Below are 26,988 nucleotides of genomic sequence, written 5' to 3'. Positions count from 1 at the left end.
CTGTTCACAAACCCGACTGGACAACTGTTCAATAACATTTGTTTTGTTTTCATTCTTGGGATCATAGCAATTGTTAATACTCTCCCTTATTTGCTTGTTTTATTAATAAATATGCTTAATTTTTCGTATTCCACAAGTCATGTCAGACAAAAGCCACATTTTAATTAGTGCTCATTATAACATCACATAGAATAATTTTACTGCGAATAGCTCAAGAATGACAACTAATACAATGATTGGTTAATGCATACTTTAGTATCCAGAAAAAATTACCAATTCACATTGACTGATTCATGTAACAGTTACTGTAAACACTACTGTAATATGATAATAAATATTGTCACCACAAGTATTACATTTATTCACGACTATTGAGGGGTTGACCTGAGGGCCTATAAAAACTGAGACTAGTGTCCTTGAAGGTGAGCTCTTCGGCAATTTCTTTGTAGTACATTGGTTAAGATAATAGATGAAGGGAGCATGCAACACAAGAACATTATTGCCCTTCTTAAAATAAATAGATTATATAAAACATAACATTTTATGATAAAAGCTAAAATCCAACCTTATTTCGCATACGGTATCTTGACTGTCTATGCTGTACTTGTACAGGTGACACTGAGATAACTGAATCTTAAGTTAAATCTTGCGCATTGTCCTTTTTCCTATTAGTCCCTTATTATGGTAACTACTATTCTACATAGTGATTAAATAAAGGTGGAGTGTAGTCCTGTAAAGATAAAATTACTGAAGTATTTGATGAAATGGTGATGATGACTACTACGAACGTTGAAGGAAGTAGTTTTCCACTGTACACATCGTATTAAATGAGAACCTTATAATGTAGATGAATGAGTTCAGCTCTTCTAGAAAAGAGCGACTCTTTGTGAGCAAAATAATACAGCTTCTGACGAGAACTGACATCAACTAAAGAAGCGATGCTAATTATGTCTCTTACCCGTTTAAAATTTGATAAATATGAAATACAACGTATGAGATAATCAGGTCTCTTGTTTTAAGTGACCGAACGAAAGTCATTTAAAATCTCAAGGCAATGTGGATCTCAGTGCCTTGTGTAGAGTCTCTTTTCAGCTTGAAATAATGGACGATATTCTAACGATCTGTCAACGAAGATTTAGAACACCGTTTCAGATATGTCCACAACAGCCAGATAAAAGAGCAGGTCTGTCGTTGCTGGAATGTGACGTCACTGAATAATACACCACAACTTGACTCAGTGTTTGTGGCAGAAATAGCTGGTGGCAGTAAAACTCTTGTAGGTTACTTTTCTTTGGGAATAGAGTAGATGACGTTAGGTTGCTGAGATGGTGGCTCTGTAAAAAGTGAATAAAAAAAAAGAAACAGTAAGTTGTAATAATCACTGACATTATAAACATGTTACTGTAATTTCTAAACGATTAAGACATTTAAACAGAACTTAGCAATATTGCTTCTACTTCTCTTCTTGCTAATGCAACCATTTCATGTCTCAAGAATAAAGATATAGATTTATTCCCACGATGCTCCCAAATAATGTAAAATAACTTAATTATTGATAAGTGTGATATATACATGTGTGTGTTTTTTTTGAAGGTCAGTTACTGCACGATGTATATTTACTTTTGTTCATTGTCATGCGATGAAGATTACATTTTATAATTGCACTGTTGTTACAAATTCTCTATATTAAATACAAGTTCTCCAGCATGTAAGTCACAGATGCCAATTGATAGATGTGGTATTGGTAATTATTTTAGGGTTGCCCGTAATTAAATACATTAACCCGTATTTGTGTCTGTAAATTGCGTATGTTCCATGGTCGATTTGCCTGTTTTGCTGGACGAAAAAACCCCAGTTACTGGGGAGGAAAACCTTGCTATCTACGCCTGAGACCGACTAACTCAGCCACGGAGTGAAAAAAGCCCATTAAAGTTCCTCGCGTCATCGACGGGATTCGAACCCAGGCCTTTTCCACCCGGTGTGGGGAGGACGGTGACGATACCACTGTGCTATCCGCGCAGACGAGGTATTGGTAATGTCGATGGCAGGGCCTAATATCAATGTTTGAAAAAATAAATAGCTTCCTGACCTCAAAAGAAATTAGCAAATGGCCCTGTAATCGCCGACGATGAGGTTGTCATTACTGTGGATGACCATTTGAACGACCTTTGGCAGAAGATTCTGCGTAGTTGAGTTAAAGCACTTCAGCACCTCTGGGCCAGTTGTGGATTTAAAGGAGACTACGTTGAGAAGTAACCCAAAACTGACACTAGTTAGGTCTCTTTTTGGTTATGCTTAGAGGTTACGTAACACCCTCCTATTAGTAATATTTCGATATTCCGGCGTGTAAGTCAACCGTTGAAGCCCTAAAATCGTCTAAAATTTTAGGTCGAATATAAAATACTAAACTTGAATTAAAGGCAAGTGCACAGGGTTAGAAAAGCATGAATTAATATAAGTATATTTATAATGTATGGCATAAATATTTTTACACAAATAAACATTGCTGCTCATCTTTTAAAACCCAAGAATTTGTTCCAATTCTATGTCAGACAAAAAAAAAAAAAAAAAAAACCTCTATGGAATTCGTCGGGATTTATATTTAGAGTTACAGAAAAGTAAATTTTCGAGATTGTCAATTTTTTATAGTAAATGCGCTTCCATACTGTTTACAGAAAAACCAATTTGTAGTACGGTACTAAACTATCCAGGTGAATAGCTGAGTTACAGAATCATATCCGCCCAATGTACATATATAGTATTTATGAAATCTGAGGAAAGTAGGTGGCAAGACCTGCCAGAGTACTGATTCCTTACTGGTAACACCTGGCTAGCCTCCACGTGGCGCGGTATGGGCAACGTCGGGTCCATCAGGGGCCCGATGGCCAATAAGCCAGATGAACAATGGGCACAACAGACTACACTATACACGATCCACTCACTTTAAATCTCTGGCTTGACAGGGTACTGTCACTCGATACAGAGAACACCGCGGAGATGGGAGAAATCCCAAGAGCCGCTAGACCCTCAACATACCAAATACCAAATATAGTATTTATGCTTGTGATTTCAATTTTGGTTCCATGACCTTATACATAGGAAATAGTGTACTGTATATGGTTGCTTTACAGTTTATTGTGCAGTGTAATGAAATGTCACAATGTACACTTTTAAAAATAAACAGCAGAAATAGTTGAAATGAAAATTAGACAATGGTTGCTAATGTGTATTTGACTGTAATACGCCAGAAGACTATAACAACTTAGTTAATATACACAGGACGTTACATTTTTATTTCTTAAAATAATTGAATTTTTCTTTTTCTGTGATTAATAGAGGCGAAAAGTAAATAACTAATGCATTCACACCTCCTTTTGCAATACATTATAATCAAAGACGCATGATATGGAACATGTATTTCAGATTTGAAAAATTAAAGTCGTATTGCGCTGCCAATGCTTTCGTAATGCAGTTTACTTATTTATCCCTAGATTTTAATAACAGTTGAAATACAGCATGCCTTCAACATTTCTGTAATGATAATAATAGTAATTCATGAATATATAATAAACTGATAACAAAAGCAACGACTTTTATTTTTAAAATTTTAAATAATTTATTATTTTTAATTTATGAAACAATTTCTGAGCATGCCTTGAAGTACATATTTGTAAATTAACAGTATATATTCTTTAACTGATTAATAAGTATGTCTTTAATTTTATAATAACGGCCTACTAGTGAGGTAAAGATTTTAGGACTCGTAGTGAATGATGGTTTAATTCGATAATGAATGTGTTTCAGATATCACCTGGATTCGAAGATATTTGAGAATGCGTGTTAAGAGTTTGGTGCTATGATCATATACAGTGACAAATAAAAAACTGCATCACTTGTGAAGTTTGCACTGCATTGTGGGTTGAAGAAATGTTCGATGGGATATATATCTCTGTGAATGAAATACAATAAAAAGACTTCGCTGATATCTTCTCAAAGGGTAAAATGCGTAATTAATGGAAATATGAGAAATCATGCAAATGGCAATCGTGACAACCGAACATACATTTTATTGCATTTACGTGTACAAACTGAAATGACAAGTTAACGTAATAGTCAACGCACAGGTCCTGCAGGACATGCACACGGAACGGGACCTGCTCAAAACCATCATCAGCAGGAAATGCAAATACCTAGGTCACATCGCTAGGAACCAACAAAAATATCACCTACTACCACTCATCCTGGAGGGAAAGATCGAAGGCAAGAAACGCCCAGGCAGACCGAAAATGGCATGGCTAGATAACATCAACACCTGGCTTCACATGACAACAGCACAAATTCTACACGCAGCGCTAGACAGAGAACAATATCAAAACGAAGTCGCAAACGCCATTCGGCAGCATTAAAGAAGAAGAAGAACGTAATAGTTACTGTATTATGTACTGTAAATCAGCAAAATAAGTCCTCAGTATTTTTTGGTTCCTCCTCGAACCGCAATTACAGCTTTGCAACGATCTGGCATAGAGTTAATCAACTTCTGGATATACGGTTGCCCAATTTCGTGGTACCACACCCTTATAATGCTCTCCTGCAGCTGAATCTTACTTGTTGGCATCTTCTGAGCAATTTTAGATGACATTATGTAGCAGCAATTTTCAATAGGGTTCAAATTTGCACTGTTTCCGGGCCAGTCCAACACTGTAATGCCAGCATTTCTGAGGTATGACTGCGCCTTAAGGGAGAAAAACGAAGGAAAACATTGGTGTAAGTACGTTTTAAGCCTTGTGAGACAAGAAGACAAACTCATCATTAAATCTAAATAGCATAAAACTTACCAATTTTTCTGTGTGGCAAGGTGCTTGAATCCTGTTGAAAAATGCAGTTTTGTACGTCCGTGTGGTGATCCCTAATAACTAATGAGGATTCAGGCTCCTCCAAGATAGCAGTGTAGGTTTCTGCATTTACGGTTCCGTTAATAAACTTAATTCGTCCCACCCCTTTGCTTGTTATGCATCCCCAGACCATCTGACTGGTGGGGAACTTTGCAGTCAGAATGGTATGCCTCCGATTTTCGTCTTCTGACATATCACTTCCCATCCGAGCCATGCAGGCTCAATTTCGATTCGTCAGAAAAGATGGCGGTGTCACATTGCTCTTTTGTCCATGAAACATACGTTTTAGCCCAAGCAAGTCACTTCTTACTCATTTGCTGGGTCAACAAATGCTTCTTTTTGGGCCGATAGGCATGCAAGATCAAGATCACATTCCGAAAGCCGTCTTTGGATAGTTCGTGCACTTGTTTCAACACCAGAGGCCATCTCAAAGTCCAGTTTTAGATCAGGAGCACTAGCATGGCGATTACGAAGGCATAGACATTTCAAATATCGACCTTCGGATGGCGTAGTCACTCTCTTATGGCCTGATCCAGGTCTTCTCTTCACATCACCGGTTTCACGCTTTAATTTCAGTACCCGAGCTACTGTTGACTGCCTATTTTATGAGCGATAGCAGGCGTAGAAAGCCCTTTCAAGGACAGAGCAACAGCTAACATATGAACATATGGAGCCATGCTTACTCCTCCGCAAAAAAAGTTACTAATGAGCATGTATACCCTTCCAATGGCTGATGCAATAGCTTGCAGTTACTGTGTGATGCAATAGAAGCGTTATCTGACGCAATACCTTTGCTTTGCGACAAACAAAATGACTGTAATCAAACTATCTTATACGTTTCACTACAAATGTTACTTTTTTTTAAGGTGATGCAGTTTTTTTGTCCACCACTGTATTTAGTATTCTTCTACAACATGTGTTCAAAGTGATCGTTTACTTTAATGAGAGGTATGCCAAATTCTGCGGTAAACTTGTCTGTTTGTCTGTGATTAACGTTAGTAGTGGTAAATGGAACAAGAATGCGAGCTTATACAGCGTTAGTCAAAACAAAAAAAAAAAAAAACACTTCCCATTTCACCTATCCATTCCCTCCAGTAGTTTCTCCAAGCCTTCCTTGACTTTATTTACGCTATCACCTTCCACAACAACAGATGGAAGTTTGTTCCAGCAATCACACTTCTACCTAAAAACAAACTTCCACACATCTATTCTGCAACCGCCCTTCCTCAATTCGAATTTTTGTCCATTCATATGCGTAGTCTGAGCAAGTGGAAGAATCACATCAGCATTGAGCTTACTCAGTCCATTCAAAGCCTTAAACACCTCAATCAGATCACCTCGCAGGTGCCTAGTTCCATACGCTGCAATTTTCAGATTTGAAGACTTTCTTGGTTAGAGCACCCCTTTGTTCTCCTCGCCAATCTCGTTTGCCCTTCTTTGTACTCGTTCCAGCACCTCTACATCCTTCCTAAAATGAGACCGCCAGACTTTTATGCAGTACTCAAGATGTGGGCTGACCATTCCCTTTTACAGTAGGATAATCACTTCCTTAACTCTGCTAGAAAAATTCTTGTATATCACTGACAAAACCCCATGAGCTGTCCTGGCTGCCTGTCTGCATTACTGAGAGAACTTCATATCTGACTGCACACCAAAGTCTCTTTTTCATTTTACTCTACCCTGAGTGTAGTACCACACAGTTGGTACATTACTCTGGGGTTATTGCTACCCATATGCAGTACTGTACTTTGCGTTTGTCAATGTTAAATTTAAATTGCCATTTCTGAGCCCATCAGTTTAACTTTTCTAGATATTGTCGCAGTAGCATACCGTCTACAAACTTGGACATTAAGCCTGATGTGACTTCAACAATATCATTGATAAATACAGAAAACAGCAATGGACCCAACACCGAACTCTGGGGATTCCACTGATAACATTAGTCTGCGAAGAGCGGTGTCCATTGATTACCACCCTTCTGTCTTCTTCCACTCAACCGTTCCTTTATCCGTATCAGCAACTTGCCCTTAATGCCACAGTGCTGCAATTTGTACAAGTCTTTTATGTGCACCATTCATAAAAGCTTGTACTTTGCGCACGTATCGAAAGTTTTTCTGAAATAAAGTATATGATAATTATTTTTTTTGCATCCATTGCCTTTGTGACCGCATCGTTAGTAACAGACACATGCTGTTTGAAGTATAACTGCAACCGTGCAGTTATGCTTCAGACAAAACATTTAATTTTTAAATATGAAATTAACTCCTTAAATTCTGATTACTATCATAAACTCGGTTCCTGGTTGAGATTTTTACAATTGTATATTATTTAACTTTGTAGGTGCAAAACTAAAAGCCAGTATCGTGAACAAACATATACAGTATATTCACGAACGGTTTATATAATAGATACAGGAATGTTTGCTTTCTAGTTAACATAATGAAGTTAATCTATTTCGAAGAAGCAAGATAATTATCACTCAGGCAAATGATTTTTATTGAATCCATATGAAGTTCAATTTTAATAAATAGATGTGTAAAGAGGTTACAATCTATGCTTTATAGAATTTCGCTGTGACATATCGAGCTCCACTTTGTTTGTAATTCTTGATGGCATAAAAAAAAAAAAAAAAAAAAATACGTTTCTTGGCCAGGTATAGTTTTCTTGTTTCAGGTTAATGTAGAAGGCACACAGATTGATAATTCTGGAACTTGAATTTTACCTGAAATATCCTGTAGAGAACTGAGGTTCAGAACATTCTCAAGTGGCATAAGTTTAGAATTGCGACAAAGCTATCTGCAGTAAAACATTGGTCCTTTAAAAGTAAGTTATCTAATAAACCTCCTCTGTACCTGTTAAGTTTGATTGATTTGATTAACTCCGCATGGATTCTAAATGGGTTAAGCAAATTCAAGGTAAGACAGCAAATTGAGGGTGAGGGCACTGAAATTGTTTCTTTTGATGAAGCCTGTCAGTTTGAATGCTTGACTGGTTACGTTTGGAACGCATTTCTCGAGTTGCTGTTATTGGCTAATATTATGCTTTCACGAGCATAATATTTAGTAAACTGTGTATTTGAATCCGAGGATGCCCCTTTCCTTGATTCTGCGAAAGCTATCTATATTTATAACCCATTCTCTAAATATAACTACTGATTTTTTGTAGGCTAACTCCGATTCAAGAAGGTTCCAAAAGAGCATTCTTGAATCTGAGTGTGCTTTAATAGATGAACAGAGTTTTATATCGTTCGGAAACATTAATAACTATAGCATCGATATCTTTAATACAAAAAAATACGGAATAGGAGAAGTTCCAGCGAGGGTTCCTGGAGAACAAGCACTGAGGGATAAGCTGAAATGAGTTGGATCCATAGCAGAGAACTAGTGGCGATTCTGAGGGCCGAGTTACAATGCAGAGTTTGTTGAAATAAAAACAAGTACAATTTGGATTTATGATGTATTTCTTTCTGGAATGGCCGCAGTTCATCAGAATCAGCAATATTATTTCCATGTTTTGAAAACTGTAGTCAATTCTAATTTTATTTAATTAATTGAATGTGTTTCTTGTTTAGGAACTCTCTTTTCCGCTTCTGGGTTAATATAATCAATAAACCATTTAATTTTCAACGTTATATATTTGAAAGAAATTTAGCTGAAACGTTGGATTTTGCACTTGTCGAAAATTAAACGCGAGCAAAATTTCGAAGAGGAGGATTTTGAATAATATTCAATTTATTCAAAATTTCGAATAAATTGAATATTACTTCTGTTTTTTTTTTTTATTTAAAAGGTTAAACAGACTTTATGTATATTTAAAGATTAAATGGTTTACTCAGAGGTAGATAAAAAGGCTTTGTACACAAAAGCAACTTCAATTAACGTCAACATTTTCGGATCCGCTTTGGGATTGCGTTCTCAAGACAAGTTGCAATACTGAAGAGTTGATTGGACTCAGAAAACAGTTTATAACCTGTTTAAGAAGGCACATAGTGACTACTACTAATAACCGTGAGCCTTCAGGGTGATGCTGTCCTATATGTTAAGACTACAAAATATTTAGCGGTACTTTTGAAAGAACGGCTCTTTTTTACGGAGCATGTGAGATTTTTGAAGAATAAAATTAGAACTCTGTACGCCAAGCTCCGGAGGATAGTAAGAGCTGATTGAGATATTAAAGGTAGAGTAATAAGTCTAATATATGGATATATGTGCCCATAGTCACTTACGCTTCTGGAGCTTGGGTACATCGAGTGTAGAAAGTTGTGATACAAAAATATTTATTGCAGACTCAAAAGATTTGCTTTGTTAGGAATAACAAGGGCGTGTCAGACAGTCTCCTCTCAGGCCTTACAGATTATATCTGGAAGGATTCTCGTCCAGTTCCTGGTCCTGCTCTGGCGGGAATGTTGTATTATACAAAGAGAAATGTAAATAAAATAATAATGGGTTTAACATCATGTCCTGTTAGAGAGAGACTTTTTTTTTTTTTCAAAATTTGATGTTAAGTCAGAAAAGAAGCGAATTTTACAATCTCTAATGGAGATATGACAAGAGAAATGGGAACAAACTGAAAAAGGACGAACAACTTTTGTTTGTACCAAGAGTTAATATTATAGATGTTAAGAGAAAGACATGGCTGTAATTTGGATTAAATGCAACGTTCCTGCTCACGGGCCATGGATTGGCCTTAACGTTGAAACAACTTGGGTTAAGAAATAGTGAGATGTGTGCTTGTGGGGTGCCTGAGTCATCTGAACATGTTATAATGTCATTGTTGTCTGAGATCTAAGGTGGAAAGATCTATCAGCATACTGGAGAAAAGAGCCTGGGTTTTATTCTCCGACAGACTTCTATCTCTTATTTCAATGATTATGTAAGCGCAGTATTTAGGAGACGACATGCTTTAAATTTAGATGGTGGAAGCCCGGCTCCCAGTGCCAGGGACAGAAACCCGGATGACTGAGATTGGTCGGATATGATCAAAGTCAAATTGTCTCTCATCCGAGGCTAAGCGGCTGAAATTTACTAACATTGTTCGATTTGAGTTTATATGATGTTTATTTTATTCAGAATTATATGAGTTCTAAAACCTAAGAAATGTATCCAAGTCCATAGCTATGGATGGGCTTCGGCCCAAGGAATGGCTGAGCTTAATGGAGGTAAATTTTTATTATGTTATTACTACTATTAATACCTACAAGTCTACATTTAGACGATATTTTGCTATCAGCAAAATACGTCATGGCCACACAAGAATACTTTCGCACTACACCTTATATGGAAACCCAGGTACACACTATTTCCTTTCTTTTCCTGACTATGGATGTTTCTGAAAGCTGTTCATCTCGCTATCTCTTTTAAGGGCTGAATTCTTTTCCATTAATTGAATATTTCAAATTGTTCTAGCATTCCAGTCGTATTTTAGTGTCTTAAAGTAACACATTCCAATGTCTTCTAAGTAATAAGATCATGGTCGGAGATTCAGTGGGCATTTCAAAGGATCGCACTATCCATTTATTTGTGAAACCATTACTTGAATAATTATAATCGCGGATATTTAATGGATAGTAGGAAGCGGAACTCTACCTTGCATAGTTTTATCTTCAATAACAGCGCAAATTTCATGGTTACACACACGACCAGATAGCGGCGCACGCCATAATTAATGACTCATTTTTGATTGAGCGAGCTTTTTTTAAATCAGGCAGAGTCTCATAACTCCAGTACTTCGACCTTCTGGAAGATACAGTTTAATTTCAAAGTGAAGCTCCTTACAAGGCATTAAAAAAAAACCCATTCAATATGTGCACAGCCACTTTTGCAGCACTGCTCCTCCTCATATCAAAAATTCATTGCCAAGTAGTCTTCCGTGGCAGTATAATTTCACCGCATGTCACTCTTTTTGGAGAAGTCTAGGTTCGAGTCCCGTCATAGACTAAAGATAATTCATAGGGGCACAACATACAAATTTATCCGTGAACAAACACTTGTACATCCAGAATGGCGCAACGTGGTTTAAGTTGCTGATCCACCAAAAACCCAACCCCATTCCAGGCACATTAACCCTAAACGTTTACCGAAACCTGTCCTATGGCTGAAAATAGTTTGTTTCATAACATATTAAACTAGACTTAAGAAACATTTTCTTGTAAGAATTACTTGGCCTTTGGTTTCTTCTCAAGTGATATGTTGTTTTTTTTTTCCGCCATATACCGCAATAGGTATGGAATATTTTTGCTAATCTCTCTTTCTCTCACTGCAGGCCTTTGAAGATGACCTGTCTCTTCTTTAAAATCAGTGGTATTATATCAACACATGATGTTGTGCTTCCTGATAAAATCACTTTTGAGTATGTTTGCGATGTCACAGTGAAACTAGCTATTTAATTTTCAAACTGTTCTTGTTTATACTTCGGCACGACAACTAGGCAGATTAATTTACATTAATTATTTTGACAATAAATAACAATCATTAACTATATTAAGCGGACTTTGAACCACCGTAGACTCGAAGAACGTGTGCTTTTGCACCCTCGCGATGACCACTCGGGTACAACATCATGTTCCTGTTGATCTGCAGTTAATCAAATAAGATTTATGGAGTTTTGCTGAATGAATGTCTCTGTTCATCACTTAGTACAGCGTTTCCCAAACTGGGGTCCGTAGATCAGTTCTAGGGGGTCTGCGAAACGGTGGCCGATCTTATATATACACACACGCATATAACATATGCATACGTTATATATAGGGGTCCGTATATCTCAGTAGTTTGGGAACCGCTGACTTAGTGCATCATGTGGAAGATCTAGAACGGTTTTGTTTGTGTTGAGAGAAAAAAGTATCAAAAATTGTTCTCATGCTTAACTGACAATAAAATATTTCCTTTCACTGACTATTTTGATCTCTTAAAGCAATTTTTTTTTTTTTTTTTTTTTTGTGTTGGACAGGAGTCGGTAGCCTTTTGGGATTGGTATTACAGGTTGATTATGGTGTCAACGATGGCTTTTGTAAATGCGCGGGGAGGGATATCTATATGTAAGGAAAGTATTGCTTTTAATAAAAAAAAAAAAAAAAAAAAAGAGAGTGATGCGCACAGGGTGAATGAGAGTTTATGAAGTGCACTGTTAGGCTTCACTTTGAAATTAAATTGGATCACGGACACGCCTGTCCGTGGTAACACCTTGGCATAATTTAAATTGAATGGTCCAGTGTCATGAGTACTGTCGTTTGCCGATTTCTGTTATGGTATTTACAAGTACACAGCTTGATAAAATTAAAAGAACACGTAGAAAACGTGGTGCAGCTGCGATGAAGCAGGTGGTGTACCACAGAATAACGATGAAATGAGAAACTTCGGACAGGTATAAGGAACATTTATAGGCGTTGTATAAGAATTACCAAAAAAAATCACATGACATCAGTATGGCATATGATTCCCTGCAACAGGCCTAGCAGCGGTAAACCCTGTTCGATATAAGGGTCTCTATAAGATTCTGTGGCAACAAATTCCATTTTTCCACCAGCACAGACCTTAGCCCACCAAGTGACCGAGAAGTTGTCTGTCGGCGTGCAGTGCGACATCCATATTCGATCGGATTTAAGTCTACTAATCGTGCTGTCCACGGCAGTCGTTGAACATCTTCAGTTGCAAGAAATTCCTCCACACTACCCACATCGGCTGGCTTTGAAAAGTTGTGCAGCATCACAGAGTACTTAACGCGGATTTGTGGGATACCACAGGAACCGCATAACAAGAACACTGTGCCCACTATATTCCTCTACCACTTGAGCTCTATGTGCAGTGGCGCTGTCGTGCACGAAAAGGAAATCTGGGGCAACCGCGCCCCTAAAAAGTCGCACATAGGGTTCGAGGATCTGTTTCCGGTCCTGTGCGCAGTTACGGTACCCCTATCAAAATCATGAAGCAGGGATGCGGCCATTGATCATTATTCCGCCCCACACGAGAACACTGCCTCCATCTTAAGTGTCCCTTTCTCTGATGTTGGAGGGATCGTACCGCGTTCCTCGTTGTCTCCAGTTGAAATAACGTGTAGAATCTGTTTATAGGCTAAAATGGAACTCATCAAAGGACAGAATATACCCCATTTGTCAGGGCTCCAAATCACATGTTCATGGCACGAGTTTCAATGAGCTCTGTAGTGGTTTGGGGTTAATGGAATTTTGTACTTTGTTGTGGCTTCCAGGGCTTCCCCTATACGGTTAATAGAATACAAACCACTCGCTTCCTTGCTTAGAGTCCACTTTAATTGAGCCTTCTTAACAAAGTCCGGTTGGAAATGTTTTTACCTGTGGTCGCAACATTCTCAAGAGAAAGTTGATGACAGGACATCGTAGGGTTCCGTCTTACTGTTAGAGCCAGGGACGGTCTGTTCTGGTTGACGTAACCCTTGGCCAACTTATCTTGTAATGGTTCCTGTATCCTGAAACTGCTTCCATAGTACCAAGACGACACTGCGTGACGCATTACGCCAACGTACCGCCTCCGCCTACCCAGCTTCAAGTCGTCCACCGGCCTGCCATCTCAAAGGATCATCTAAACGACGATGACTTGCCATCCTGAATACTGGAGATGTGGCTATCCCACTAAGCAAGCCAAAAAAGGGGAATGAAGTGATGTGGTCGTGTTTTATAGACATGAATAAGTTGCGTAATGTCCGGCTCTGTAAGGTGGTAGATCGATTTCTACGGGATACTCAGAATTTTTGCATGCCAGTATGCCTATTATATTCGCCTTCGGTGACACTGTTCAAAATAAAATATTCATGAAAAACATTTTGTTTTTCTGTTAATTTTGTCGAATAGTGTATATTTTGATTATAAAAGCATTTTGTTCATGTGTCCTACCTGAACGCCATGCTGTTTTTGACACGCAGTGGATTAATCTGATATCTTTGATACATTCTATGGATAATTTTTACGTATTGATAAGAAAATTAAACTGAAATATAATGAAACTATTTTACCTTTGCAAGGACCATCGCCTCTTGCTTCTAATAATACTCCTAATTTACACGAGTCTTTCAACATATGACACCAACTGGGATACGTGAAGTTGTTGCTGGCACACACGCTGTCCGTTTGCGGCCACTGGCACTGGGAAGGACATGTTACACAACGTGGAGGACCACCAAATGGATCAATCAAGCAGCGTTTCCCACGGCGGCATCGCACTGTTTCACACGTCACTCCAACTAGAAAGAAATTACAAATAGATTTATTTTTACCTAGCAATTAAACTAACACATATATTCAGTTAATAAATAATAGCTGTACAGTAGCTGACTTAATATCTTGTAACAACTGGCTGCGCATAAATTAATAAAGCTTCGTGATAAAATAAAATATAACAGGAACAAAGAATGATATATCCACAAAATTATAAAAGTAGTAAAATAATTTAAGAAGTGATAAAATAGCATTAGATAAAATCTCTAAAATTCACAAATAAATAGCTTTCATGGCGAGGAGCGTCTTATCGACTTGGAAATGTTCAGCACAGAGTAGCCTTAAACAACAAGCATTTTAAATTGTCACATGATAACATACGTTATCATGTGACAAAAGAGTAACCAAAAATTTCTTCAGTTTTCTAGTCTTCCCCTCTTCACTTTTTTTATTTTACAACCTTGTGCTGTCGTTACAAATGTTTGTATCATATAATGGCATCATGGGATAATTTACACGTGTTGCTTGTTTACCTTGATGTATGAACTCTCCAAGTTTATTATTAAACTTTGAATGCTTATTGGGAAAGTAGGATACTGTCACCAGCAGGACCTCGCTCTCTTTTGATGACAACATACTTGATGCCCTGAACCTTGATGCCCTTTATCTGGTACTTCTTTTAGCTCTTCCATAGCTAATATTGCCTCTGGAGGAGCTAAAAGCAAACATAGTTTTAGATGCCTATTAACTCAAACTAACTAATCAAATAGGAACCAGCACTCATATTCAAACATAGTTGCCGGTTCCTATTTGATTGTGGCGATTATATCCCTCAGCTCAGAAGCTGCTCTTACAGTATCTTAATTCACTTTAAAGGTTCATACAGTTTACCGCGGAATTAGAGGCTAAACTGCCCTCATTTCCTAGACGTAACGTGCGACGATCGGTTCATACTTTGAACCTATGGTCTATAGGAAATTTATGTGTGCTGGCCAGTCTGTTAATTATGGGACCGCACACGCTCCTGGGTATTTACATATTACTGCACGTGTCCTATTCAACTGAGCATTGACCCTTTCCAGTTCTGCTAGTTATAGAAATACTGAGATCTCTAAGCTAAGGGCTGACTTGATAATGTGGCAGTGAATTTGAAATATAAGCCTGCTCTAGTGTAACACGCCTGAGTCAGCTTTCCTCCCCATTGTATAAAGATGAGTTCATTTCTACTGCTTATATTTCTGTCTGCCAGGGTCCTGCGTAACTATTATATTAGATGTATTCTACCCTCCGGCAGGAAGTTTCCCCTAGAGTGATATTCCTTATTCCATTTCTTCTTACAAAGTCGTTTAGCGTAGGGTAAAATGCGTCGATTATAAGGTATTTATACTGGAGACATAAGGAGACTTGATGATCACATTATCGAGCATGAGAACGGTATTTTCACTCATTCTGAAGTTAAAGAGCACTACTAGTCTTTGCAGCAGAGTAACTTTAATCCCCATATTCACAATGAGGTAACTGATCACTCCCGTGATATTTGCCAACGCTTGTAGATTGAAGCACTCCATTTGTACGGCGAATCCCAATAGTAATAGCAATAAAAGAACCCGCGTACATCTCATTATGGAATCTTCAATTTTGCAGTGCAACGAGAATTATCAAATTTTACTTGTCGCTATTAATATACGTCGCCGAATATGACCAGTTTATTTTTCCCATAACCTTTTTTAATGACAGCACAAGGTTATAACATAAAAAAAGTATCATATATCATGACACTTTTTTTTTTATTTTACAACCTTGTGCTGTCATTACAAATGTTTGTATCATATAATGGCATCATGGGATAATTTACACGTGTTGCTTGTTGATCAATGCTTCTGTTACTCGAGGCTGCTCACCTTGAAAGCTACTTATTTGTGAATTTTAGCGCTTTCATCTAATTTTATTTTACCTATTCTTGATTGATTTTACTATTTTATAATTTTGTGTGGGTATAAAATTCTACGTTAATAAAATAAAATCTCTATTTAATATTTATTCTCAGTTACAAGAATGATTTATGATACATTTCCCGATGCTCAAGGTGTTTTCTCTAATTTAGTATTATTAATTTCCTGGCCTGACCCATCATAAACAACATATGATATATTATCAACCATCAGTTTTACCTTGCCTAAAATTTCCGGATATAATTTAGTTTCCTTGTTAATTGATATATGCAAGTTGTTCCCCCCCCCTCCCCACCGAAAAGTCGTAAGTAGGCGTGTGGACTGTGCTATTAAGACGGTAAACCAAAAGAAGTCAAGATGCTACGTATCTGATGAGAAATTGAAAATTAAATACAAGTTGTCTTTATTTTTTTCACAAATGTAGGGATAACCTAGCACAAAAATTACCATATTTTTTGGACTATAATACACACCCAGGTTTTAGAAGGCGAATTTTGGTACAAAATATTTTATTGCATATATCAAACCACAAAATTGATAAGTGCCTACTAAATAAAACATCAGCGCAAAAAACGAATTTACTCATTGTAAGTGCAAAATATTCGCTACTATCACAACCTTCATTACTGACGCCATGACACATCATCTTCAGTACCATCAAGCACATTGCTGCTTCTACTATACATTTCTTGAAAGACTCCAGTTTTTAGAAGCAAGTAGAGCTTTACTGATCTTTTCTCGAGAATAAAAGGACGAGTTCTTGTGAGACTTGTAATTCCTCACTCCCATATAATAGAAAAGAACAAGATGCAGTCTGATCTAAAAAAAAAATTCTCGCTGCATGCGCCTAGTACGCCTTCGGAACATAAGTCGCAGGGAAATTTTTGGCAACATTTTCCAGGAAGAAAAGTGTGGCTTATGGTCCGGAAAACAGTATATCTTCTGAAGAAATGGGACTCAGATAAAATCTCTTGATGTGCTGCCATGGAAATGCTTGGAAAAAAACATCTTTCTTGATCAGACTCAAAAAGTTGTTATAATTTACGAAAAGCATATTAGAATACCGTGTTGAAGCCCACTGACATACGCATTTCCAAATGAATACTCTTTCTCTAAACAGAATTGCCAATATAGCATCTCTTATCGACATACAAATGCTGGCACTTAATTGAATTTCGTCTTTAGAAATAAGTTGTTTGGAAAAGGAGTAGACAGTCATATATTTTTCCACGCCCCGATTTTTCCATCGAAAACTGCGTACAGTTTCTCCATTGTAAAACAATTTCATTCAGACGATCACAAAACTATATTAGATCAGTCGCAATAAATAAAAAAGAAATACCAGTGAATATCGATATGGAATTTATGGAATTAAAAGTTTTTAATAATTATAATATACTAGTATGAAAGTTGCTATATCTGTAGGAGAATAGGATGGAATAAAATTATCACAATAGTTCGAGCCATTGGGCTCATTTTCTCCGGTTGACTCAAGTTCCTTCGGGTTATTTATGATTACAAATTATCTTTTCAGAAGTCATTTGCTGTCGCGGGGATCCATGGGTGGAGTCGCTTTCTGAATTTAACCCTTTTACAGTAAAAGGGTGGACTAGAAAAGAGAATGAGGGACACAGTTCTGATGTTCGAGATGTAATATAGAATACAAGAGCGTCATTGTATTTAGAAATTATAACAAACGCAGCCACAGAACGCTGTGTGACCATTTGCCGAGGAAAACGTTCAACAAAAAAATAAAAAAATAAAAATAACAGGATTTCTCGGTGAGGAACAACAAGAATTTAGCGACGAATATTAGAAGAAAGTTAGATATGGCATTATGTGGACAAAGAAAACTAATTTTCTTATCCGCATATTTGCATCATTCTTTTTATTGGAGTCTATCTGTTTTATGCAAATTAATGACACCAAAAATGTACGGAAATCGATCGACATATCAGTGTGTAGGTTACTGTCAATCTTTCCCTCCAATCCTTTTTAATTCATTCTCAGCATGTCCTGATTTTCGGCACTGGTTTCTATACTGTAAGATTGCAATTCGTAAAGATAAAAGCGTGGGTTTTAATTTCAGGAAAGGGGATTACGACGGTACATGCCCTCTACCAACTGAACAGTTAGCACAGAAAGAATGAATACATTACAATTATGAAATATTTTTAAAGCAGTTGTCACAGAAGCCATTAAGAAAAGTATAGCACGAGGAGGATTCCAAGATGGATGAAAGAAGAGCTGGTCAAATTAATTAGAGCAGAAAAAAGATGGCATGGGGAAAGTTATAGAGTGATGAAAAGTATTAAAAAAGATTATAACAGATATAAGTTGATCAGTAAAAGTACTGCGGAGATGGTTAGGTTGGCAAAGGCTGAGTAATAATCTTTACTTCTCGGAAACAGCTTTGGCGAAATATTCTCCACGAGAATTCTGGTTGTAACATAATTCAAATATAATTACGCTGACTATCAATCAGATATAGAAAAAATAGGTCAAGAATTTAAATCTTTTGCAAAAAACAAGACTAATGAATTTAAATTTTATCAAGGTTGAACGCTTATACTGGATGATTCAAAATTTGCACAACCCGAATATAAATAATTAAAATGCATTAATTCTTTTGCTATCAGATTATGTAATTAAAACAACTATGATAGTAATTGTAATAATAAATGTTGTGAACTTCGACCATCATATTCGATGATTCAAATGTTTGAATCAAGAATAAAATAGTTAAACATTTTCTAGCGTGGGACAAGGAATTACCCTCTCCTGGGCAGGGGTACCTCCTGGGCGGGGGTAGATTGTAAGATTATAACCACTGCTCTGCATGCGGAGATATACAGTGTTGTGGATTTGTATGAATTGCGTCTGATTATCCAAATCGTAGGAGATCGTGAAAGTTCAATACCCAAAAACGAGGCATTGAAATTTTAAGAAACGCGAAGTGTAGTGGTCTGCAACCTCATGTGTGTTATACCGTCGATTTTAGGTTTGTGAGGAGAAACCGGGAGTACCGGGGAAAACCTCAATCCTCGGCCCGAGATCGACTAACTCAGCACCGAGTGGAAGAAGGCAGGAAAACTTCCCGAATACCTTCTGCTGGATTCGAACCCAGACCCCTTCCACTCGGCGAACAAGCACTGTACTACTTGGACCGGGTGACCATCAAGCGCAAGTTAAGTTATATGCTTCACAGTTTCTCTGTAATAATGGGATCGTTGTAGGAAAGCGAATCATTCATCTTGCGATCCTACAAGCAATTTAAAATTGCGAAACTCAAATATCATTAAATAAAATATGCTAATTCTTTTACTTTTAGATTATGTAATTATAAAAATTTATAATAAACACTGAAAATGTCAAATTTCTTGAATACATGCACTGAATCTTTCCATCATATTCGCTGATATATATATTTTTTAATGTGTGTGTGTGTGTTTCACGAACTAATATCTTTAACGAAAACGGGTTAATGGGCTTGAAACTGTTGATTTTTTGGTTCTAGTGAATCTTGATATTTGCTCGAAATTCTGCTTTGATGTTCACATTTTTATTTATGCAAGTTACAACCACTGCTCTGCATGCGGAAATATACAGTGTTGTGGGTTTGTACGAATTGCGTCTGATTATCCAAATAAGACAAACAATTTGTTCGTGAATTTCCTTTGTACTTTTATATTAAATTGTTGCACTATTGTTGAAATTGTTGAAGTCCGCTGTGCAAAATTGCACAGCGGACTTCAAATACCGTATACAGGTTCGGCTAAAATATTTTCTTGTATATTTTGCGGGAAGAGAATAATCATAAAACTGATTATGATAAGTAATTGGGAGAAAGAAAGAAGAAAAAAAACACAGATTGAAAATAAATTATTATTACTTCTCAAGCTGAAAAAAATATCATCACACCGTTGGTAGGGTAGGGGATGTATTCACAATATGCCCTTGTTTAAAAATCGGATGACTCATTAATGCAAAACATTTTCTGAAATACAAAAATATTTGTGTTATTACTTCCCTTTCTTCCCTTTTCGGTGTGGTATTAGGGATGGCAAATGATGCAGGGAAGCAGGCTTACATTCATGAGCCAAAATATTATGACTACCTGCTTAAAAGTGTTAAGCCACCTTTCGCCGTGGTATGACTCCACGCAAACGCAGGTTTTCTCAGCTATCCTGGACCAGTTGGACAGTACGTCCCGAAGTTCGGCAGCGGAGCGAGGCACTGGCGAATGCTGCGTTCCACCGCATCCCACAAATGTTCGATGGGGTTGATGTTGGGGGAATTTGACGGCCAAGGGAACACATACACAAAATGCTTGGACATGATCTAGAACCATTCCTGCACAGTGCGGCCTTTGTGATAAGTTTTCTTGTTTAAAGCGTCCAGTGCCATCCCGTCCCACGTAGAGCAAAACATGGTCCGAAACAGTGCGGAAATGAACCGTGAAACCCTGAAAACTTAAAACAATGAAAGATAAATAATATTAATTGAAATATTTATAATTCGAAGAGAAAACTTCAGTAAGTGTTACCAGTTTTTTTACAAGGAACACTTGATGCTTTATCATCAACTCCGAGAATTACATGTTTAGCAAATTTTATATATATATGCAGTCACTATTATTAATATAAAATAATACTAATAATACACCAGTGAGCCAAAACATTATGACCACCTACTTAATATGATGTTGGTCCTCCACGTGCAGCCAAAACAGCTCGTATTCGGCGAGGCATGGACGCTAAAAGACTTCTAAATGTGTCTTGTGGTATCTGGTACCAACACGTAACCAATAGATCCTTTAACTCCTGTAAGGTCCGTGGTTGGGACGCCGCACTTCGGGGTTGCTGTTCCAACACAAACCACAGATGCTCGATGGGATTGATGTCTGGGGTATTTGGAGGCCAGGACAATACCTGGAAGTCTTCCTTATGTTCCGCGAACCAGTCTCGAACAATTCGGGCGGTGTGGCATGACGCATTATCCTGCTGAAAGACGGCACCGCCAGAGAGGAAGACCGTTGCCATGAAAGGGTGTACCTGGTCAGCAATGATGTTTAAGTGGGTGGTAGACGTCAGAGTTCCCGGCACATGAATGACTGAACCCAGGGTATCCCAGCAGAACATCACCCAAAGCATGATACCGCCGCCACCGGCTTGTTTTCGTCCCACGGTGCATCCAGGCGCCATCACTTCCCCAGGTAAACAACGCACACGTACCCGGTTGTCCACATGGTGCAATAGGAAACGTGATTCATCGGACCAGATGACTTTCTTCCAATCACTGCAGGACCAGTTTCGATGCTCGCGTGCCTATTGTAGGCACTTTCGCCGGTGAACCGTAGTTAGCATTGGCACTCGGAACGGCCTGCGGCTACGCAGCCCCATTTTCAGCAGGGTTCAATGTACTGTGTGTGTGTGTTGTGACACACAACATTCGAATTACCGGCTAGTTGCGCCACAGTCTCCCTTCTGTTGCCACGTTCCATCCGGGAGAGCTTTCGCTCACCTCGAGCATCGATGAGCTGTGGTCGTCTAACACCTCGCCGGCGGTTCATGGGTGTTCCCTCCTCCAACCACTTTCGGTAGATACTAACCACGACTGACCGTGAGTATCCCACCAGCCGTGTCCTTTCGGATATGAAGAAGAAGAACTCTTTATTATATTCAGAATGCATATTGCTGTATACAACCCCCTTCACGGCTACAAGCCAGGGATTTACATAAAAGAAATTACACAGCATATAAACAAAGATGAAAAAAAAACAAAAAAAAAAAAAACCGCATTATGTCTCCAGAAATATTTGAACACTGGAGTGATGGATCCTTGGCAGTGATGGATAGGTCTGCGGGAGCAGGTTCTAATGTCGTCTCATGTGGTCCTGAGAAGGAAGTCGACCGAGTACTTTCTGCCTATATATCTTATCGACTGCGAATTTGTAGAGGTCGCCGCCCAAGGAGTGTATTGTCTTGCAGCATTTGCACGGGTAGGAACCGATCAGATAACTTTAACCGTTTTTGAATGGCCTGAAGGATTGGATTAGCCCGAAGGCTTGGGATCCTCCATCCGCACTTAGCCCAGAAATCTGGTACTGAAATAATGCCGACCATCATTTTGATGGCAAAGGTGAATCGTCTGTTATGTTTTTTTGGCTTTTTTTTAGGAGCATTAGCAACTAAGGCCATATTACTCCGAGAATATGCAGTGGTCATTCCCTTGACCTTTCCGCATCCTCCGTATTTGGTGGTGACGGGCTCGAACCCCGGTCTAAGGCGCCTCCGTAGTCAGGTGGGAAGGAGCAGCAGTACGTAGCACACGCTTCTTGATTAGCCCGGGGTTCGAGCCCGTCACCACCAAATACGGAGGATGCGGAAAGGTCAGGGAATGATCACCGCATATCCCGGAGCAATATGGCCTTAGTTGCTAATGCTCCTAAAAACCAAATAACAACAACAGCCCCGGTCTAATCAAGAAGCGTGTGCTACGCACTGCTGCTCCTTCCCACCTGGCTACGGAGATGCCCCATGAGTCTTCTCTCGTGAATGATGGCAGGAAGACGTCTGATGTTGAGAGCTGCCACCATCTGGATGGTCCTTGGTGCAGGGGGGAAGCCGAAATTTCCATATGGCCCACTTCAGTAGCCAGAATTCCCCCGCGAAAATCTGTTTAAGATGGGTCGTAGCAGTTGAAGTCCAGACTTCGGCGCCATACAGTATGACCTGATAAACACGTCTTAATATATCTGCATCCAACAGCCTGGTCATGGACGTGCATAAGTTGTTGTTTAATCCGGAAACCGCCCTGGTCATCTCCACACCTACAGCGGCCCCCTCTGGGAAAGCAACATTGACGTTACAGCGGCGACTCCAGATATTGCTGTCAAGCTCGCCAGATGGACTGTTCAAGAATCCTGGACTACGTCGGACCACAGAGCAATTTCATTCTCCCTGGTTCGCTCTCTGGAACGTACCCCTCCAGTCCCCAGAGATGTGATACGTTATAACGTCAAGAAGGCTGACTGGGAGCGCTTTCGAACAGAACTGTCAACGAGACTCCCTGAAGATATTCCACTCTTTGACACGCTAACTCCGGATGACTGTGTAAAAAGCATTACCGCTACTATCAGAAGCGTCTGCGACCTTTCCATCCCACGCAGAAGGCCCTACAGGTATGCTGTCCCTTGGTGGAACCACCAGCTAGACGATCTAAGAAGAAGGGTCCACCATGCTAGGAAAATGTTCCAGCGGGCAAGGGCGACGATGTCCTCCCAAGAGATTACGGCAGCCAGGGAAGCTTACCGCACAGTCAGAAATGAATATACTAAAGAAATTCGCAAAAACAAAAAGCAATCGTGGCAAACTCTTGTGTCTATCTCCGGAAATGAGAACCCATGGGGCATCGTTTTCAAAATTGTAACTAATAAATTACCACGTGGTGAGGTGCTTGATACAACACTGAAAATAGACGGTACTTCCACCTATACCTGGGAGGATACTATAAATAACATTCTTGATACCATTTACCCTGTTGAAGAGGCACCTTTGACGCAACAGCAACAAGAAATTATCAACCAGAATTTAGAATACCACACAGCAACGGTGGAGCCCCCGTTCACCAGCTTTGAGATGGACGTGGCAATTAACAAGATGAAAGATGGAAAAACACCAGGTGCAGATCTGCTGGAAGTAGAAGTTCTCAAAAAATTCGCTGAGGCCTGCCCAGCTATACTTCTAAGCCTACAGAATAAGTGCCTGGCAGAGGGCACCTTCCCAGCTTCATGGAAGACTGCAACCTTAAAACTAATTCTGAAAAACTCGGACAAGTCACCACAGAACCCAGCCTCATATCGCCCGATTGCCTTACTCTCCGTGATGGCCAAACTACTGGAGCGTCTACTCTTGTTTAGACTTTCTGCCTGCTATGAGGAACACCAACTCTCCTCAGAAAAACAATATGGCTTTAAAAAAGGCTGCAGCACTGAAGACGCTGTCAACAATCTAATCACCCAAGCAACGCACTCAGCTTTCAAGTACTCTCTTGCTATATTGGTGGACTTTGCTGGAGCTTTCGACCGCCTGTGGTGGCCCAGCGTTCTTCGGAGACTTCGGCACTCAAATGTTTCTAAAAATCTATATAACAGTTTGAAGTCTTATCTAACCAACAGAAAAGTACGAGTTACTAACAAATATCAGACAGTTACCAGATTCATCCACCGGGGATGTCCGCAGGGCTCTGTGCTTGGCCCGTTCCTCTGGTCTATTGTCTTGGACGAGTTCCTGGGCTTGGACCTTGGGGGGGCTGAGCCCTTGGCCTTTGCGGACGACCTTGTCCTGTTGGTGCGTGCGGACACTAGGTCGTCCTTGGAAATTATTGCAAATGCGGCGCTTGTGAAGCTCCAGAACTGGGCAGCCTTGCACAACCTTACCATCTCGGCAGAAAAAACAAAATCCATTCTCCTAAAGGGCAGACTACAAATTAGAAGACCACCTACGATGAAATTAAACTTCACCCCCATCCGACTGTATACAGAGGTTAAATACTTAGGTATTTACATTGACTCAGGTCTTAATTTCCATAACCACCTGAAATATCTAGCCACCAAAATCCGGAAGTATGCCGCCATGATCAGGAGGGTGAGCAGAGCCGACTGGGGCCTGAAGCACAAAGCTCTGACCCTCATATACAAAGCAGTATATGTCCCGATTGTCTGCTATGGTGCCTCCACCTGGTATAGACAAGCTACACTATCAAAAAACAAACAGAAGCTGGATACAATTCAAAGGTTCATGCTGCTATCAATTAGTAGGGCGTGCCGCACTGTTAGCACCCCTGCCTTGCAAGTTCTAACAGGTTGTCAGCCACTCTACCTAGAAGTAGTCAGGCGAGGCCTATATTACCACCTTAGGAAAGGAACACCAGCTGAAATAGTAAATCTCCAGCTGGATCTTGCAAATGACCCCAAGATAGAGAAGAGGAGAATCACCCAACACCTACAAGCGATATGGCAACAGAGCTGGGAAACCACACAGAAAGGAGACATCACGAGGCGATTCCTCCCAACTATAAACCATACTCACCCAGAGCCCCCTCCATGGTTCTCACCTGGTCTGCACATGACGTTTATCATCACTGGACACGGCCCCTTCCGTCAGAAACTCACAGCTATGGGGATTGAAAGAGACCCGCGGTGCCATTGTGGAGAAGAAGAGTCCTGGGGGCATCTCATGTATGAGTGCCCTGCCTATGACAACAGTAGAATCAAGTTTGCTACCGCAATTCAAAGGAATCCACGAAACCAAGAGTCCTCGCTGCTGCTCGATGAAAACACATACAGGGCACTAACTGTGTATGCGCAGGAAATCTTCGCACTGAGGCTAGCCAAGATTGCTGAAATGAAAACAACATTGGATCATGCTGCCCAAGGCCTGAATCAGACTGGCGTGGGTTAGCTCCTCCTCCGCTAGAGGACACTGCCTTGACAACTTGCAAATCCTTTAAGGGTATTAACACTGCTGGTACCATTCTGGTGCGGGACTGCTGGCACTCATCGAGTGCGGGATACTGCTGCAAACCCCTTATAGGGTAGGATCAGCCGGCACCGTTCTGGTGCGGGATTGGTGGCACTCTGGAGAACTCCTGAGTGCGGGATACAGAGTCCATTGGCCTCTGGTGATCATGCAGGGGCACCTGTCCCCTGCTACTTTAACTCCCACCCCCAGATCCCTATTTTCACCTCACAAAGAGCGGACTGCTCCTTAACTTCAGTCCGTCCTCCTTTCCCTCTTTCTGTTCCTTCTAACTCGTACTCCTGCTCTGTTTTCCTCCCCCCCCCCACTTTTTTATTTTTTATTATTATTTTTTTTTTATTTATTTATTTATTTTTTTTTTTAAATTTTTATTATTATTTTTATTTATTTATTATTTTTTATTTTTATTTTTTATTTATTTATTTATTTAATTATTTATTTATTATTTTTATTTTATTTTATTATTATTATTTTATTATTTATTTATTATTTTTTTTATTTTATTATTATTATTTTTATTTTATTTTATTTATTTATTTTTTTTTTTTTCACTTGACCTTTGTCAGGAAGCTTAGGCAACCCTGGCAAAGGCCAGCCAGAGTATAATGGGCAGCCTGGCTCACCTCCCAGTGGTGGTGGCGGGCAACGTGGGGTCCCACTAGGGGCTCTGCGGCCAAGCAGCCAGAGACACAACAACAAAACATAACACTACTCTGACAGAAACCAGACATTACACTTTTTCTGGCTTTTACAGAGATTCTGTATTTCTTCACAAAGTACCATGGTGCAGATGTGGGAAACCACAGGTGGCGCCTTTCACAAAACACTATGCCACTATGCCTTCACCGGAGTCGACAGAACTTTATTTGCAAGTGTGTGGTAGAAAGGAGAACTTTTGATCAAAAATGACGCCCAGATCTGTATGTTGTTGGACAGCAGAAATCGCGGATCCTCTTAAAATAGGTTGCAGTATTGTTGGGTTCCGTTTGAGAGAGAAAGTTAACTGTTTTGACTTCACAGGAGTGATGTGAATTCTGAAACGGAGAGGAAGGCCTCAAGGTTCCAGATTTTCTGAAGGATTAATGTGTTCAGCATTGTTTCCAGGGAGTAAATAGTTTTATGTCATCGGCAAAGGTGATGATATCAGTTCGGCCCGGCACGAGAACAGCTGAGAACAAGATTCCGGACAGGACCCCGCCTTGTGGGACTCCAGCTGTAATAGTCCTGGTGTAGCGCAGATTGCCATCGCGAACAATAATAGCCGTGTTCTCAAGCATTGCATAAATCAGAGCACGTCTCCACCAGTGAGGTAATACTCACGTAGTAGCCTTGCCAACGCGTAAACGGATATGGAATCAAATTCTGCCTGGACGTTGATATACATAACGGTGATTTCGGAACGGTGCTCAAATGCCGCG

At 39.5% G+C, this 26,988-nt stretch overlaps 1 protein-coding gene across 1 annotated transcript in view; it reads right to left on the bottom strand.

Moving 5' to 3' along the window:
* Positions 1 to 274: 274 nt before the first annotated feature.
* The window catches only part of Fs (Follistatin), a 199,096-nt gene continuing 172,382 nt past the window's right edge, over positions 275 to 26,988 (bottom strand). Inside the window, exons 5-6 of the mRNA XM_090390396.1 lie at positions 13,875 to 14,102; positions 275 to 1,334 (exon numbers count right to left, since the gene is read on the bottom strand). Of these exons, the coding sequence (XP_090246522.1) occupies positions 1,282 to 1,334; positions 13,875 to 14,102 (281 nt within the window). The 3' untranslated portion in view covers positions 275 to 1,281. The remainder of the gene's footprint in view (positions 1,335 to 13,874; positions 14,103 to 26,988) is intronic.

The sequence above is a fragment of the Mastigoproctus giganteus genome, chromosome 2 (genome assembly GCF_048544385.1).
Source record: "Mastigoproctus giganteus isolate SK-2022 chromosome 2, ASM4854438v1, whole genome shotgun sequence".
Lineage (NCBI taxonomy): Eukaryota > Metazoa > Arthropoda > Arachnida > Uropygi > Thelyphonidae > Mastigoproctus > Mastigoproctus giganteus.
The sequence above is the reverse complement of the archived record's forward strand: the minus strand, read 5'-3'. Positions and strand labels throughout refer to the sequence as shown.